This window comes from Acanthaster planci, linkage group LG14 (assembly GCF_054643075.1).
Source record: "Acanthaster planci isolate LZ-2023a linkage group LG14, COTS_SCS, whole genome shotgun sequence".
Taxonomy (NCBI): domain Eukaryota; kingdom Metazoa; phylum Echinodermata; class Asteroidea; order Valvatida; family Acanthasteridae; genus Acanthaster; species Acanthaster planci.
The window spans coordinates 4,500,426-4,519,603 of NC_141790.1; the positions used below are offsets into that span (position 1 = coordinate 4,500,426).

At 42.9% G+C, this 19,178-nt stretch overlaps 1 protein-coding gene across 1 annotated transcript; it reads right to left on the reverse strand.

The window, feature by feature from the left end:
* Nucleotides 1-2,658: 2,658 nt before the first annotated feature.
* Nucleotides 2,659-14,043, reverse strand: LOC147796767 (acetylcholinesterase-like). Its single transcript, XM_087146088.1, has 8 exons — nt 13,645-14,043; nt 12,266-12,425; nt 11,847-11,924; nt 11,277-11,395; nt 10,429-10,596; nt 8,071-8,687; nt 6,623-6,799; nt 2,659-3,721 (listed from the first exon to the last, which is right to left on the reverse strand). The coding sequence occupies exons 1-8, from the start codon at nt 13,978-13,980 to the stop codon at nt 3,607-3,609; spliced, it is 1,770 nt and encodes a 589-aa protein (XP_087002214.1). The 5' UTR covers nt 13,981-14,043; the 3' UTR covers nt 2,659-3,606.
* Between the last annotated feature and the right edge of the window lie 5,135 nt (nt 14,044-19,178).

The window sequence follows — 19,178 nt, forward strand, 5'->3', positions numbered from 1 at the left end:
GACGAACTGATTCAACATTATTTTGAGGGCGGGTATAGCTATGATGAAATCTGCTGTATACTCCAAATTAGACATGACTTTATTTGCAGGTTGGCTCACAGAAGTCTTTTAAACAGTAACGTTACTTGTTAGCCCCATAAATAATGCTGATGTGCTGGACAACCGATTCTCATTGGTCTATTAACCATGGCATACACACCCACAAAAACCAACACGTCATATTTTCTGAAACTTAAACCAAGTGGTAATTGCCCCTTACATTTAATAAACAGTTTGTTATCCACAGCACGTGTAGTATTTCTGGATTTCAAGGTGAAATTGAGAGGACAAGGTAAAATATCTGTATCGGTTGGCAGATTTCTTCCTGGAATTTGATGAAAACAAGTCGGCACATTTTTACAGCATGCAAATTAGAAAAACACTGTGGATAAGTTGGCCGGAACATTTTTGCTGAAAATGTTTTTCCCAAAAAATAATTTGTTGAATTCTCAGAGAGGCGATATTTTCTTGTTAAGAGACAGAGGTAGTTTAGCATTATTGGAATTAATTATGTGACTAGTATATGCTTTGCAGGTGGGATTTGTACTCGCCTTATTCGGAAAAGATCTTTAGAAGTGAATGGAATCATCACATTGTCATTTGTTAAACAACGGCTTTTGCATGTCCTATGCAACCCATTTGATGGGCGACGCACGACGGGCGACGCACGACGGGCGACGCACGACGGAAAATGGCATGTTTGTATGGTGTTCTATTCCCGCCAAATTTATGGTGTTCTATTCCCGCCAAATTAGCGTCGCGTCGTACCGTTGCTCCGACGCAACGAAGCGACGGCACGACGTCGCGCCGTCACGCCGTGCCGTCGCCTCCTTTCTTATTGAGTTCATGCTAAGCTAATTTCGTCGCGTCGTGCCATCGCCCCGACGGCTAATTTGGCGGGAATAGAACACCATATGTTTGGAACTGGTAAATGGCAGAATTGGGACACAACAAAAAGCAAAATGCGACGGGCGACGGCAGATATGGAATTCCATACTAACTCGCCTACCGACACCAGAGCCAGGTGTCTTTACTGGCGATCCTGGGAAACACGCCTTTGAAATATTGATTGAACACATGGATATCCCGCGCTCAGAGAGGTTGTACTACTTACAAAGGCACGTGGGTGGAGCTGTGAAGGAGGCAGTAGAGGGCTGCCTGTCTTCAGATGATGCATTTGACAAGACAAAAGAATAGATTTGGTGATCCCTTTGTGATTGCGAATGCTTTCCGTGATAAACTGGAATCCTGGCTCAAGATCTCTCCACGTGATGGCACTGGAATGCAAAACCTTGCTGACTTCCTTAGCCAGTGCCAGGTAGCTATGGAAACTATAAACAGTCTACAAGTACTGGACGATGAAAGACAGAACAGAAAAGTGCTTGCCAAACTCCTAGAGTGGGTGGTCAAGAAGTGGGCCAGGCAGGCTGTGGAGTTCAAAGAAAAACAAAAGAAGTACCCTCCATTTAGCAACTTCGTGAAGTGCATGCAAATGGAGGCTAAGATCGCCTGCGACTACCCTACAAGGACTCAGAGGGCAAGATAAAACGAATGATAAGGGAGAAAGTAAAAGAACCTCTGGCGGGAGTTCCTCCTCAACCAGTGCGAACGAGGCCTCTGAGAACAACACAGGAAAGAAGAGCCAACATCAGAAGTCCTGCCTTTGCTGTAACAAGAATCACAACTTGCGTGACTGTGGAATTTCTTCAGCAACCACTGGAGGAACGCGAGGCCTTAGCGATAAAAAGGGGCTTTGCTTCGGGTGTCTCCAGCAAGGGCACACATCCAAGGGCTGCAAACGAAGGGCCATTTGGAAAACCTGTTCGAAGTCTTATCCGACAGATCTTCATGGGGATGTCAGAAAGGCAGAGAAATCGACAGACGACAGCCGAAGTCCTCAGCAGGATTCTCAGAGGGACCCAAATCCACTCAACTCCCACTCAGGAGTTAGTCACCTCACTCGAACGAACAATTGATGTAAAAGCTCAATGATTGTTCCAGTGTGGATCTCTCATCGTGATAACCCTGGACTAAAAAGGCTGGTGTAAAGGTTTCTTGGATACCCAGTCTGATACAACAATCATCTTTGAGAAAACGTGCAATGCGTTGAAGGTGCCAAGGTCAACCTGCTCCTATCTACCATGTTTGAAGAGGATCAGCAGGTAGCCAGCAGGAAGACAGACGGGCTGTTGGTGCGCGGAAAACTCAAGTTCCACATGCTTAAACTCATACATACAACTTAAGAAGCGCTGCGGTTACAAATCACATCTTGCATCGAAGCCACTTTCAAATTTCTGCCAAATCAGTTGAAAAGAGTACAAATTCGAATGCCCCCCCAAAATAAGCAAACTGGCGCATAAACACTTTTAATAAAGACAAACGCAATCTTTGGTTGTTGTGTGCTGTTTCCTTTCGTGTTTTCAATTTCTTTGGCATTTGAAAGAAGTCAAGATTTTTGTATTAAATCGTCTTCATTTTCTCGATGAGTCAGTTTTGCACTGCTGTATTGTTCAAACATGACACTAGTTCCAACAGAATTTTTCAAGTTGATATATAAACTACAAAATGACCTCATATAACCTATGGAGTATGCAATGAAGGACAAAATATACAAAACTGTATTTTTTTGCTATGCCTTTTTATTTTTATTTTTCACGTTTGTCTCAATTAAATTACGAAAATCATGCTTTATTTGAAGATTAAAACATAATACGAGAGCCAAAATACAATAGGAATTTGTCATCTAAATGACTCTAATGTGAACTTAATGTGCTTCAGACTTTGGCTTTAAAAAGTAATGAGATTTAACATTCTTCATATTTATTAATCAAGCAGATTTGTTACCGTGTTTCAACCCTGCATCAATTGTTTTTTTTTGGGGGGGGGCATCCAATATTGTATCATATCCGAGCTGAGTGGTGGAGAAGAATGACCCAATTGCCGGAAATACCTTTAAACATTCGTTTCCTAACAGAAAAAAAAGTTGATGAGGTTTTAACTTTTAGTGGGCAGTTCTCAAAGTAATAGCCAAACTGTAGTATACTGCAACTATAACATTTTAAAACGACCCATACGATATACTGAGAAGGCCCGGATTGAGAAAGTACGCCCAGTTAAGCAATGTTTGCGGTTCAGGTACTAAACGTATAGGCTGTCACTAGTATCCTTGGAGCTTGAAGTCTTTTAGGGCTAAAACTCTTGGGCAAAAGAAAGAGACCGCTTTGCACAGGACATGAAAATTAATCCTCGCAGAGAAAGCTCCAGTTTTACCATATCTAAAATTTGTTATTATAAATTATCAACAAACTTCACTGGAATCGAACGTTTTTTGTAGAATTCTAGTGGGACTCCCAATCGCACATTTGGACTCAGAATAAGAGACAAAAAGAAATGTTGGAATGCTTGAAGAAATCTGATGCATATAAATCAAAGCACAATTCGAAACCATCTTTAGGATTTGAGTAATTAGAAAGAAAAATAATCAAGCAGACCCAACTCTTTGAGCAGATGAAAAAAAAAAGCCAGTACTGGCATGACTTGCCCTGCGGCCCATGCCACTCTACCATTTCAGTTGCGACCAATGAGCATAATTGTCAGGAGGTTGCCCGGTATCGGTAAGTTGTTCGGCTCCGGTAAGTCATCCGTGATCTCTTGCTGGGATGGCACTTCTTCGTTGCGTTCACTACAGGTAAGAAAGGAGCAGAAAATGTTTGTTGCGTTACGTTACAGCACGATTATAAAGCGTTACAAATTACAATATTAATTAAGACGAAAACTTTGGAGACGTCATTTGGGAAATTTATGCAACTGGAGTTGTTTAGATAAACCATGTGGCTGATTCAATATTTTCATTTAGCAATTTAAGATCCTATCTGGCAACAAGCCACTGTAATTAAATAAGGCTTTTCAAAGAAACCTGGCAGGGTGACGTTAAAATGAAATAGGTACCACACTGATAAGTGAGGCTAAAGTCGGTAACATGTTGCCGTGAGCGTTTCTTCTCCTTGGATAAAGCAAAGGTCAAGGCTACGAATTTGGACAATAAATTAATAACCTCTCAAAACTGATCTTTTCCCATAGGAAGCAGACAGAAGAAAAGGGATAAACAGAACCCTCTCCGATTCAAGCCAGGCACACACTCAATCATTTCCCTTGGCTATTTCACTATGCAAGCAAGCGCTTTTTCCTTTCTTTTGTTCCCATGACCTCGTAAAATGTAGAACCTGTTATGCAATTAAGGTGACCATTATGATTTATTCATAAATACTTCAAGCAGTCTCTCTATAGACCCTTCCACTAATAAATTCTAATTTATGTGTGCATGAGCATAAATGGCATGTAGAATCAAAGGCTTGAGCAGCCCATTGAAAATGTACAGGGAAACAAATTTTTCACTTTAATCTTCGGAAAATCTTCTAAAATTATTATAGCTATTACTTTCTGGTCTAAAACTATTTTACTCTGCACTGAATAAAAAAGCAGCCTTTTCATTATCCCCGAGCGCATGAGGTCAACAGAAATTGACAAGACTTCTTTCCGACCGTGTCCAATTTGATAGTTACATAGGCCTACTTCTGGGTACTATGCACCACTCGTACTAAGCTAATTCGTGGGTTGAACGCAAGATGAATTGCGGGCTAGCTTCAGATTGTTTAACATTGTTAAGATTTGTTTTGCTAGGTATGTTGTCGACCGGGAATAATGGAAGATACCCTAACGAGTTGCACAATTGTTTTATAGCTCACACAGAAACGAACGCTACTGATTTCTTTCGCCTTCGTGAGCTTCAAACGAACATTTATCGCGTTTTTATTTTGCTGTACAAAATTCCTCTCAAACCCGAAAGTAATAGCTGTAATGATTTTGAGAGTTTTCTGAAGACGACAGTTAAAAAAGGGCAGAAGCTGAGAGCAAATGACGCTGACAGTTGTGCCCCTGTACACTTTTCAATGGCAGGAATGGGCCGCTCAAACTTTTTGCCTCTACGTGCCATTCATGCGCATGCGCACATAAATAAGAATGTATTAGTGGAAGTGTCTATTCAACAACGTGCAACTTGACCGTGTATTAATACATCCACATATGGACTGGCAATGAGGTAACTAAAGCACGTCTATGTCCCCGAGGGACTGTGAGTGACCAGAAGAGGGTCTTATTTCCCGAGGCCGACAAAATCGTTTTGGTATAGCACACCTATTCCTGGTTCTCTATCCTAGTTGGCTGAAATAAGGGCACGTGTGGTTCACTAATGTGGGGTAGTACATGAATTTAACTTCAGCATGACTCGACTCGCGCCTTAACTTTGCGTGCGCGTCAATTCCAGAGACGAGTAGTGTGCCCGGTCAAGTACTAGGTTACACTACACCAAATACGCGCCCATAGAAAACAGTCAAATTAGACCGAAAGGGCGCTGCCTGTTGATTCTCGTGAAGAGGTTGGCCTCCGCTTTTTCAATTGAAATTCAAGATTATGGCCAGAAGATCACTTTTCGTTTCAATTTTATGGGGGTTAGCCACGAAAATTTGTTTTCTTGGCCTTTCTCCGTGGATACCCCTAAAATATAGTAGTAAAACGATGCGCTCAGCTCTGAATATAGTCGCCCGCTTCTATCCAAAATAGGCCCGCAATTTGGGGCTTTTTGTGAAAGAAATATTCCGAACTGGATACTATCAGTTTCAGTTTCGGGATTTATAGAAATATTTCTATAATCCTTTCTGGTTATGGCATGTCTTATTGTAAAAACCCCCTTGGGATTATAAAATAAGTAACGAGTTTGCGCGCAGAAATACGACCATTTGGTGGAATGCACCCAGTCTTGAAAATCTTTCACTAGTTATTGCGCTCTCTAGAGGTTGAAAAGTGAAAGGTTTGATCTAAACAGTTAAAACCGTGGAAAAATTATTTTCCTTGTTAAGTATAGCAACTCAAAATTATACTAGCTCAAGGGACACTAAAATGAATCTTTAAGTTGTTTGCAATTTCTGAAGTGCTATTGAAAGTTGAATTAAAACAGTTAAGACCCTGAAAGAATATTTGTCTATTTGGAGGTGTGTTATAAAATACATATGGACTTGCCAAATTCGGTCATCAGTGCACGCCAATGCCCTCTCGGGCCTGTGAGTGACCACAAGAGGGGCCTATTTCCCGAGGCCAACATAGACGTGCACTAGTCACCTCATTGCTAGTCCATATGCGTATAACATTAGTTAATCAAAGCCTTTCATTTTATTTCATTTTCTACCCTGTTTAAAATTCAAAAGCCACCCTTTACAGAGGCGGATCTAGAGGGGGGTGGAAGGGTGCAATCCCCGTTCAGCCGTGGACTAAATGGAAGTCCCAATGAAAAAAAGAAAAGAAAATGAGTAGGTCTACCACAAGAAAAAACATTCCTGGACGAGAATTGCACTGTCCATCTATCCATCTGTAGTTAAAACAATTACATCGACTTCCAGTAAATCCCCTTAGCAGGGCACCCCTTCAGTACGCCCATCACCCCCCCCCATTTCCTGATAGCTAGATCCGTCCCTGCTTTAATCCGTGTAGTTTGTGTATTAAGACGAAAAGCAGAAAACAGTGAGTATACCTGGGGACCATCTGTGGGAGTTGTACGTTCCAGAGATAGCACTCGTCCTGTCGGAGACGCTGTCTATCCACCATTGACGGCGATAAGTCTTTGTAGTATAAGGTCTGTGCGTTGAACTTATGCCATGTCTTGGAACTGACCCTTGCTACACCTCTCTTACTTTCCATGTTAGGATTGCTGATATAATGCAAGAATACAAGTGGTTGTAATTATAAATGGATACAGACAAAAATGTTTGACGCAGGATTTTGAGAATAGACGCCAGGCAAAGTCAGGATGGTATGGGCGTAAATCTCGGGTGATGGGGTTTTATACTCCTTCAGGTGTTGAGCGAAGTATGGGCTATTATAGTGGCGTAGATTTAAGCCGGTAATTGAGGGAAGCGGGCTGGGGAATTGTGGGGGGACTGACTTTTCCAGCTGCGTATTTTCTTTTCCCAAACAAAAAATCCGACGTTTTCAAAAGAGGGGGCCTTCTGTGCTTTTTGCATTATTCAAATTTTGTCCAAGGCTTTTAATAATGAGCGGTTGTATAGTGAGTACAAGAGTATTAAATTCACCAGAACTTTGCAACGGATGTGTGGATTGGTTGGAAATACTCCCAACTTAAAATCCTCCGTCTCAGGTTCGAATCCTCCCTATTGCCTTAACAATGTTTTTAAACTTGTAAATCACAAGTGAGAAGGGAACATTTTCACCATAAATTTGGTTTGTGTGGTCAAGAACGATGAAAGATGTACATGTGTTACATGAACTTATATCAGAATAGCGTGGCATTTTTAAAAAGTTCTCCTTTACTGAGTGCTGTTGATTACATTTTGGTAGCTGGGAAGTCCGAAATGTCTTCACAATGGGCCTTATTTTTTTCTCAGCATGAAAAGGGGGATGATTCAACACCCCCTCCCCATCAAAAAGTGAGGGGATTATGCTCCACCCCCGGGATTTGCGCCATGGGCTATTGCATCATTTACCCACTTTCTTGTGGCCATAAATATGCCAGTGTAATGTAAGATTTTCCATAAACGTAATACACACTTCTGTATTACGAACATACCGCACTCTATAGAGTAATATGGTGTCAGTCCCCCCCCCAACACACTGTCCAATTTCCCCCACTTTCTGACACGAATGTACGCCACTCATTGATAGAGAAAAGAAAACGGGAATGGAAGCTCCAAAACGGTGTATCCCTTTGGTATAATTTTCATACAAAGAGCGACTGATAATCGCTTCACACTAGGACTATGCAAGTCCACCCTAGCCAGGTCTTTGCAAATTGTGTTGTCTGAGCATATTAAGGTTATCTCACAACATAACACTCTTATACAACGAACAGCTGCATGTAAACTTATCACACTCCAAAATGTTCATTCTGGGTGTCTTGATTGGAAAAGGTCACTACAACCCCCCCAATTCATTCCACAGTATGAAACACTATGCTTTTCTTACCCAGTTTTGGCAAAGTTGGTCCAGTATCTCATCATATCTGCCGACATACCAATCTCTTCCTCTGTCAATGAGACTGGTCGATCTAAACCTTGCATGAATGCGCTGCCAAAGACATACGCGAGGTCATCACCGTGAGGAACAATATCATTAAAGGGCAGGGGCAAGAGATGGAACGACGAAACATGGGTCATCTGGTACAAGTAGGTATTGGAGTTGGCCGAAGCAAAGGCTTTAGCGACAGCATCGGTGGGGCAGACGAAGGCCTCGTCGCCAGTCAGACTCGAAAACGGCCGGAAGTACTTGGACTGACCTGGGTCCACGTAGTGTTCTCGGATTAGGTCCACCATCGCCTGGTCGTGCTTGATGTAGATGTAGTCACTAAGACGCTCATCAAAAATCTTCTCGGTGATTAAAAGATCTCCAAGTATGGAGCGGGGAAGGAAGGCTTCAAATGCTATCATGGCACCTTCATCCCTCATGGTACCGATCATAACATCGGTCTTCTTGAACTCTCCACGTTTGTACAGCTCTGCCGGATTTTCGGTGAGAAATTCTCTGTCGATAGTAGGCACAAACGGGATGATGTTAGTCTTTGCCTTCACGGCGTCACGTAATATCTGCAGGAAAAAAGTTTGCAATTGACAAGGTTCGGATCGGAACGTAATTTCGACTAGTGCGAAGTCTTTACACAATCGGAAACGGAGGAAATGACAGTGTTATCAATTGGTAGTATCAGTGAAGATTTGTTAGTGATTTGTCATACTTGCGCACACTTTACTGATTATTAAGAACAACGATTGGCTAATGCAGCAACTTTGTTGTACTTCTGGTTCCATTGCCACACCGTGTAAGTGAGCGTGGTTTCAGCTGCAACATCACTGGATAGCAGACAAATCGAACCATTAATTTGTTGAGGAGACATGTTTACTATTAATTTCCATCCAAAAAGTGAAACTTGATATGTTCCTTTTTGATACCATAAAGACTAATACGAGGATATTGATATAAATATATTTTATTATTGTCATACTGAGCACATAGACCAGCGTGACATATACTGTACAGTATGTCCAAAAAAGTTTTGTTCGTCCATATTATGATTTGAAAATGAAAACAAACGAAAAGTGAAATAAGTCCTTTTTAGCAATTTGAAAGAGAAAACCAAAAAGTGAAAAGCAAGTCATTTCTCGTTTTTCAAAAAATAAAAATGAACCAATAAAAACAAAAATTTGAACAAAAAACGACAATCATTTTGTGTTTCGTTTTTCAGTGTGAAAAACAATAACGTCAAAATCTACCAAAGCATTTGTTGCAGTGGAAAAACTGTTCAGTTTCCATTTTTAAGGGAGGACACGTCATTGCTTGATTGTAGCCCGCTAAATTAGAATGAATAAAGCAGTGCTGAAATAGAGGACTACGATGAAGCCGTTGCTTCCAAAAAACGAAGAGGAGCAACCCACTAAAAAATTCTCACAGTTGGCTAACGTCTATCTTATCCGCCTTGAGCAGAACCATTCTCTCATCGGTTTAAACAGAGTCATGTTGGTTGGGTGTATTCAATTCAAGACCGTAAAACGTGCATTTCCTAGCTGTTCGTTAAACAGCGAAGTTCAGTTCCGACGTATGGAGCCTCCAATGCTAAGAAAACAGCGCCCTTTCTTGGTCCAGCTCAAGGCAAGGGGAAGTGCGCTAGCGATATCATTCACAAACTTTGGACGTAAATAAATTACCTCTCTTTTTCGATTTCCCTACATACATTACAAGTCTAAAGAATTACTCATATTTTTCTACATAATGATATCAGCTTTTGCACAATTTTTATCACGTTAAATGTTTACAAAATAACAGACATTTGGCATGCTGCACTTCTTGGACTTAATTAGTGACGCCATGCTTTATTTAAGGAGGCAGTGACTACCTAGTACCTCCCCGCCTACTGCGAATTTCATGTCCTGCAGTGGAACTAAATTCGGATCAAAATGAAACTTAAAAGGAAATTGTTCGCTTTTATTGTTTCAATATGGAAAACGAAAAATTATTTTGTCCGTCCTCTCCCACTTTTTGCTTTCAATTGATCTTTTCTTTCGATTTTAGATTTCTTTTCTAAATTGAAAAACGAGGACCGACGTATCTTTAATTGTTGTTGTTTCTTTTCAAATCAAAAAACGAATAAACAAAACGTATACGGACCGCTTAGGCAAGGATCAGGAGTGTTCATTATGCACAAATAAAACAATGTACTTGTAGGTCTTGTTCATCCAAATGCATTGATGATTGAGATAGACACCTTTTGGGATATACTGTGTTATTAGGCGACTACTGAGCTAATTGTTTTGACAGGAAGGCTTTCAGTCTTACAACGTTCATAACGACCACGAGATCACTTGTTGATTTCTGCTTCAGGCAACTGAGAAGGCTGGAACTGCTGATAGATTCCCCACACTGAGCAAGCCGACCGAGTTTGAAAGCGTGGTCCCGAGCTGTTGTTGGGTCTAGTACACTCCAGGGAGAGGAGGCTGTCCCGCTCTGAAGAAAAAGAAATTACACGGGAGAAATTAATCACTAACTGGCAGCCAGAAAGACAACACGTCTAATAGCTTCGTTGGTCGTGATCTCATTAAAACGTCCCAGGGAAGTGATTTTCTCAAAGCATTTCTTGAAAACTCACCTTTGTGTCCTATTCAGCCAAATTTCACACTTTCTTTGTGGCTTCGTGATGGTAAGGTTTGTACATTCTTCAGCAAAAATGCATTGTTCTTTCAAGAGGAACCCCTTGATGTTACGGCAACTGAAGCACCAATTGGCCAAAACTTTGGACATTTCTATTTCTCAAACACTGTTGTGGAGTTACCAAATAAAAGAATTCCAAGGGGAAGAATCTACGTTCATAATTTGATCAAGAGAACTCCCTAAAGATGAACGGCGTCTACCGGAAATGGCACCATAGTATCGGTGCGTTATTTTGCTGTGGAAAATGACAACGCTTTGGTAAAATACCCTTTCAACAAAGCCAATAGGGGTGTTTTGCAATCATGAAAAAGTGTCATGTAAGATATATTTAAGAGGAATGTATAACAATCCTGAGGATAAAATCGTCCATGGTGCTAATTTCCTTTCCATGTCTGCCTCTACCCATTATTCTAAAATTCCTCTGTATTCATCTTAGACATTTGGGAACGTATTGTAAGGCACCTTTGTCAACATACCTGCATGATAGCCCTGTTGTAGAAACCCCAAGATTGCTTAGCTAATGTCATGAGACTAACTGACGCAGACCCAGCACTTTCTCCAAAGATAGTGATCTTATCGTCGTCCCCTCCAAAATCTGTGACGAGATTCGGTAAATACTATAAGATAATCCTCGGAGGGAGCAGTCACAAAAGAACTCTATCAGTGACTCATCCAGCGGGGAGGCAGGCCTCCTCCCATTGTTTCAGCAAATATTAATGATAATTTATCGATTAGCATCACAACCCTATAACAAACCAACACCACGAAATAAAAGCAAGGATGTCGGGACTCTGAGTAAAGCGTTTGATACATTTTCACCCCAACATCATGTTGAATTAGACCGAAGCAGCATTCGCTTTTGAGTCATCCCTCAACTCCAACACCCCGCTGAACTCCACATATCATTAGTGTGAACAAACAATGGTTTCTCAAAACAGGTGAGTTTAAGATTGAGAGGAAGGTTTATTTGAGATTAATCACTAACTTGTGCATTTCAAAATACTTGGTCTGGTTTTCATAACGGCAGTATTTTCGTCTGAACTCACCAGCTATGTGGTTTTTGACCCATTTCAATGCTTCCAGTTGATCCCACATTCCATAGTTACCAGGGAGTTCGTTGTCCCCTGCAAGCAAGGTTTGGTACGAAATCCAACATCAGGATTGGATACAGATTAAAATTTTTATGGGGGGGGGCCTTAGTAACCTGAACGGAATAAATGCTGTGCATAATTATTGGCTACTTCTTCTGCTACATGTTAAAATAATATTTCAGACATTCTTTTCGGATCGCAAGTACTCAAAATAGATTGATGGAACAAATGACAACGATGTAATCTTTTTTTTTCTCAATTAATTTTATCAAAGATCATTGTACACATGTTGGATCAGTCTAATGAGAATTTGTGGTTCATTATTCTGCCCCCTTTGGTACCCCATTTGTACCTTGGTAAATAGTCAAACCAACCTGTGCTGAGGAAACCAAACACGCCCAGTCTGTAGTTGAAGTTGACGACGATGACATCATGGTAGGCTGCCAGAGCTACCCCATTGTAAGTCTCCATTGACCCGGAGCCCGATATGAACGCTCCTCCGTGGATATACAACATGACAGCAGCCTTTGATGGCTAAACAAATGTGATGTTATATGAGATATACCACTAAAAGTGAACTTGAGACACAAGGATATCAGAAAATTTCGTGGGATGGATGCAGGATTTTTTGCTGGGGGAGGTGGCTCGGGAAATATTTGTTCAGGGGTGAAAGCCTCCCATGTGAACTTATTGCCGTTGGTGAAAATCAATACGTACAATTCACAGCTCTTGTCTGACGATTCAATTGCCACGTACCTAGTTCAGTTGGAAGGCAACCAACCCCCTCCCACTCTGAGGCTTTTAAAAATGGGATTATAATAAAATATAACTTCTTATGGGTACACCAATACCATTGTAAACAATGTACATGTACATCATATAATGTTTCATCATCGTTTCCGGTTGTCCAAAAAAATGAGACACTTCGAAAAATCTCTGACCTGATCCCCCCCCCCTTTCGGGAAATTCCTGGATTCGCCCCTGAACTCCAGTGTGAGGCCACCTTTAAAGACTAATCGAAGGATTTTTCATTCTATTCAGGCGCATTCTTAAACTTGACATATGCATGAATTCTGGCACACGACAAAATCCCATAGAGGCTGCTCTATTTTTAATTCTTAAAACTATGACTGGCATCGGTAAAAAGTAGCAGAATAATTCACTGAGACATCGTGTTAAAAACCTCACACAGCTATCACGATACAAGATGATGAACATTTCGGCTACAAATATAAAGTAAGAGAAAACACCACTGTTTTTATGACGAGGTGTTATGTATGCTTACACTAACAAAGGGTGTTTGTCTGCAAACGTACGCTACCCAATACCGATGTTTTTCAACATGAGACATACTGGTTTTAAAAGATATTCAACGCCCCCTAATAACATGGTGCCCACGCAAAACTGAGGGGTTCTGATGCCTGCTGCCGGATTAAGGTGCATTTTCTTATGCGCCTCAACATATGCACCAAGCGTTGCGTCTGTCATTGCTCCCAGGCCGATTTTGACGTGTGTATGGAGACGTGTTTTGTGTCTGTGAGAGTGAAACGCATGAAAGCATCGCGTACGCTGCGCACGTACCAAAAACGTACACATGGAAAGGCGTCTTTAGCTTATATTTTAGTGTAGGTCATTAAGGCATTCAATGATGTTCCCCTACTTATGCAAGTAACTCGTTTGAGAAGTAGGACATAATAAAGCTCTGAGCATAATCGACTTTATTCTGTCGCTTTGATTTCAAACAACTACTCACCCTTGGGTTAGGTACCCATATGTTCATGAAAAGACAGTCTTCGCTGGCGGCTTTTGAACCTGGCTGAGGGCAATCCGCCCCGAATTGAGAAGCGTCAAAGTCACCAGACCACGGTTTCTTAGGTTGGGGCTTGCCGAAGCGCTCGGGCATCTCAACATATGGGATACCCCTGTAGACATCGACATAAGTATCTATGGAAGGGTAGGAGTGATGCTGGAAGTGAACAGTTTCGCCTACTACAGCACCGAGACCAGAGATGCTGACTCTCGGTCCATCACACTCCACGCTGAGGGGACCTACTGCAGCCACCGTCAGAACAGCAAGTAGACGCAGCATCGTTACCGTGATCAGGACCGTTTACATATGTCAAAGCAGTTGTCGAAGAATTTGCTGAAAATGACTCTTACGAGGGCTTTTATCACATTTTACCAAGCCTGCAGTCTATCCGGCTTGGTGATAAGAACAACGGATGAATAAATCATTCCTCCGACGGTTCGTCAACTTTAATTACCAGTAATTAGTTTAATGAATGAGGAAGCAGCCAAAGAGAGACTATCGGTAATACCTGCGTGCGATTCCGGTGAGTTGTGGCACGGACTACCCACTCTGGAATGGCATGCAGCTGGTTGGCAGACTATCCGGCTTGGTGATAAGAACTTCAGATGAATAAATCATTGATCCGACGGTTCGTCAACTTTAATTACCAGTAATTAGTTTAACGAATGAGGAAGCAGCCAAAGCGAGAATATCGGTAAATACCTGCGTACGATTCCGGTGTGCAACTGGTTGACAGACTATTAATCTCTTCTACCTCAAAGACAGGTGTCTTGGTCAGAATAGTCGGAACCTAAAGATGCTTGACTGATAAACATGGGAAGGCGTCAGAATTTACTGGCAGTGGATTTGAAGAATTGGGCGATAACCCATTTAAATTGCTTGAGTCATTAAAGTAATGGTTTACCAGACAGTAAGATTAATTAGCGACATTTCAACGCTAAGCCTGTACTTTCTGCAACGTCCCAAGACCATAGTTCTGGAGAGCTGTCGTACGGAGCCTGGTTACCGCGGCTGTGCTGCATCAACCCCTCCCGTCATGACAAACGCTAAACTAATCAAGGTACACGTGAATGGGAGGAATATATCCCCAGTTCCTAACAACTAAAATTCTCAAATAAAACAACTAATTAGATTTTGCTTTGGGGGAACACGACAAATAGATTCGTATTAAATATCTCCTTTCTATAATGTTCGAAGTACCAAAGGGAAACATTATGTCCCCACCATAACGAAAGTGTACGCGTTTTTCTTTCCTCTTTTTTAGCGGGGAGGGGAGAACACACTTCCCCTCAAAATTCATGCTTTCCTCTGTCTTGCCTTATAACTTTTGATCAAGAGTGTAAAGAAGATTGAAAAGCAAATTAATGCCTTCAATCGCCCATTCACTTTAATTGTCTATTAGTAACAAAAACGTTCAACGGTTTTTCCACAGAAACCAATCACCGGGCTATGCGGCTGGGCTCATTCCTTTTTTCCTGCCTCGACTCGGCCTCTGATTTCCCCTTCAGTGGCGGACAGACCGCCGTTTCTGAGCGATTGGCTGGGGGCTGGACCCCTATTCAATTATAGTATGAGAATGTACCGGGACAACGAGAGTAATGGCTTTTAAACCACTCTGATGTTCAGCGTAACGGCTGATCCATTTATCTCCACTTTCCACACATCAAAAAGCCGGGCGGCCCATACACACTACCATATCCATGGTGCAACAAACCGTGCCAAATGTTGAAATAAAAAGATATGGTCTTGTTACCTTCTCTTGCATTTTCCGTCATTTCCTGGTCGGTTACAGGGGTCCCAAATCGGCTGGAGCCTTCCAAATGAGATAATATTCGAGGTTGTTTCCCCCCCCCCCATTTTGCCACCTCCAACATTTATTTCATCATCAGATACGTCCAGAAATACTGGGTATTGATTTGAGTCATTACTTAAGGGTGATTCAACATTATCTTGAAATGAATTTTGAGTCAGATATATGGACAAACCGTCATTACTGGAATACATTATGGTGGAGCTGGCACAGACCGACAAGAAAGTACAATGTAGAAGGAAGGAAGTTCGACAGCAAATGACCTGTATGTTGTCATTGTTTTAATCGTGCTTTCAGCAAGTCAGGCTATTCGCGCCAGTAACTGTACGTTTATTCATACACTTTATTAATCAGCATCACATTACGGAGTTAGGAAGAAGGTCCAGTTTTAGAGGCACGAGGAAACCGGAGTACCCGGAGAAAACCTGCGAGAGCGAGTATGGACTGGAAACCAAATGCACTTAAAGCCTGGGCCAAGCCAAGACTCGAACCCGGGTCTCATTGATGCAACTGACTGTCATGACTCCAGCGTGAAATTTGTGTCGAGTGCAGCGGCATGTTTGTTTGACTTTGTTTAAGTAACAGTGGAGGGCGTGTGGGCCATTATAGGGTAAATGGGACTTTCAATAAATTTGGGGTCTAAAAGTGTGACTTAACCCTCAACTTCTATCACCCTACTAATCCAATTTCCCTTCCCTTGTAATTTTTATTTCAACAGAAAACTTCCTAATGTAGCAAATTAACAGCTACAAATAGGATATTTTCTATCCCAAAACTGTATTTCCCCCAACATTCCCAATAAAAACTTAGAAACCAATAAAGTAAGTACACGAAAAAGTAAAAAAGGTCCCCACAAGAACTTCTTTTACTCGTCATTCCTCTTCTTGAAATTGAAATAGTGCAACTCATAAAACAAGTCAAATAAATTTTCACCCTTTCCATTCTTTTTAAAAGATGAAATAACCAGAACTTCGCTGTTACTTTTGTCATTTTTCAAGACATAATGGTGCCACAAATCCCGAAACATGCACGAGAAATTTCAATGAAAATGCAAAATATATATTCAACTGTCTCTTAGTGGGCGGCGTAGTAGTCCCGGAAGCAGGGGGTCGATGCAGGGGGGCTGGTGGCAAGAGTCGCCCTCGATGTGCGTCTTCTTTTGCTGCCCTTGGGAAGAGCAGAGGACATATCGCCAATAGCAGTAGTCACCGTAGCTGGTCTTCTCCAAGGAAATGGGAAAGTGGAGTTGGTGGCTGGTGGAGTATCTTGCTGGGGTGGGTACTCGGGTAAGGGTTCGTTGAAGAGAAGTTCGAGTTGCAAGCAAAAGTAGAGGAAGGAGAGGCGGTGACCAACAGCCTGGTGCACACAGTAGCTGTTCACCAGGGTCAAGTCTAGCAAGTAGAAGAACAGCATCTTGTACCACTTCAGGGACTTGCAAGTTTGTCTGTGATTTGCCGCTAGCTGGTCGCTCTGTCAACGCCTTCCATCAGGGCGTTGTACTCGATGACGCAGGCTGGTTTTTGCTTTTCTGCCCCCGTCCAGTCTCGCTTGCCGGAGCCACTGAAATCTGCTGTATGCATAGTGGAGAGCATACAGATGTTCCGTTTGTCTTTCCGCACCAATGCAAGAAGTGAACCACTCGCACCCAGGTTAGCCGACCATACGCAGTTTTGCCCCGCTGGAGAATGACGGACTTTAAGTCACTTTCTGTTGGGTATGACAGTGCCAACGACGTTTAACTTCTCGAAGTGAAGTCGGCCGTATAAATCTGGACTGCTGAAGGCCAGGTCGAGGGCAAGGTTGTAGCCCTTGCCATTCAGATTTCTCACAAGGCACATCACCACTTACGTCGTTGCTGGGAGCTCTCCGTTGCTTTGGCTTGTGTAAATCTTGAAGTTGAAGCAGTACCCAGCGGGCCCTCTTTCTCGGGTTGTTAGTAGCAAAGCGAAGACACCCGTAGAATTTCAACAAGGAATCGTCGACAGAAATGTAGCGCTGTGCAGTGTGCACAGTGGATAACTTCTCCAAGAGATGGTCGATAACAGGATGCAACTTGAACAGGCGGTCAGGGCAGTCCTCCAACATGACACTGTTGGCGTTGAAGCGTAGGGCCTGCAGGATGGCAAGGAACCAGTCTCGGGGCATGATGGACGGGAACAGGCTCGTCTTCAGCAGTGGATCGGTCGACCAGTAGCTGTGAAGGGTGGGGTGTTTTGTGATACCCGTCATGATGCAAATGTGAGGGTTGCAGCAAACCACCAGAGTGCCCAAGAAAGGTGAGACAGTAACTGGTCACAACGCCCTTGCTTGGTGGCAGGTTTGAGCTTCACACTTTCCTGTGCCATCTTACCACCGGCCTGGCCATGCTGCTGAACAATTCAGTTTGACACTGACAAAATTTATAGTGAGCTTTTATACGTGTGTGTCTTTTGAAAAAAATACTTTCCAGTTGCCTTAAAGCCTATCCAAACCGCGTGCGTACCGCCGCCACATTGTGTCAGAATTGGGATTGGTTTGATTTTGAAAGGAAAGTGCACAAGTTGATGTTCATATTTCTGGTATGCAGCAGCCAGTGCTAGCCAAAGGTGTGCTTTGTGCAGTACTGTGTGGTGCGTCCTGCTAATCCTCTGCAGGCAGAGTGAGGGCAAACATGGCAACGACTGCGCGAGTAAGACAAGGGTCACAGAAGGCCTTGCGGTTCTCTCTGTTGGATGGAAAGCTACCTGTGCAGTCCCTCAGGGACTACTTCCCATCGACCAGTGGACTGTTATACATGATAAATGACGAATAGGTGGTAAACCCCACACCGAGAGCAATATATTGCCACCTGAGGGAGGATGGGGAGACCACATCTACATCCCCTTGCTCCAGAAGAGGGGGGGGGGCATGACAGAAATTAAAACCGAGACCAAGACAGACGCTAACCACCGCACGGTAGTCATGGCTGGCACCTGAGAGAAAAGTGCTGATTTTGGTGGCCAGGAGGAATCAACGGGAAGGGCCATTCCGGTCGATGAATTCGTTACTTCAATCACGCATGCCTTTTCTCGTTATCGCGTCCCAACTGAACAGAGGGGGCAGTTCCTGCTGGACTACCTACGAGGTGCCCCAAAGGTGGAGGCAAGAGCCCTTCTTGTCAGGGGGGGGGCTGGAGCCGAAGAAGTCTTACAACACCTGAAGACCTCCTTTGGGGAACCAAGATGGAGATGGTGTGGGAGTATTCGGTGGCACTCCAGCGTTGCTTCTTGCGCCTGCCTTCAGAAGAAAGATCCCGAGCACTACAAACCGCCCGACATCCTCTTGAAGGACCAGTTTGTGGATGGTTTCGACCAAGAGGGGGCTAAGGCATTCGTCCTGGGACTTGCTTGACAGAAATCCGTCCATGACCTTTAAAGAACTGGGTCATCAAACGAGATGAAAGGGAAAATGCACGTGCCAAGGTGGTCCGTAGTAACCATGTCGCCGCTGCAGAACCGAAAGAAAGCAACTCCTACCAGCACCTGGAAGGGCAAGTGAAAGCCCTGACTGAGTCTGTGAAGGCGTTGATGCCTTCAACGTGGCCGCCCCGTTAGTCCAATCCGTCCCATCCCGATGCAATGTGAGGTCAACAACTTGGCACGTCCTTATTCACCACATCTGCCAAATGGTCCAGCAGAGGTATTCCCAA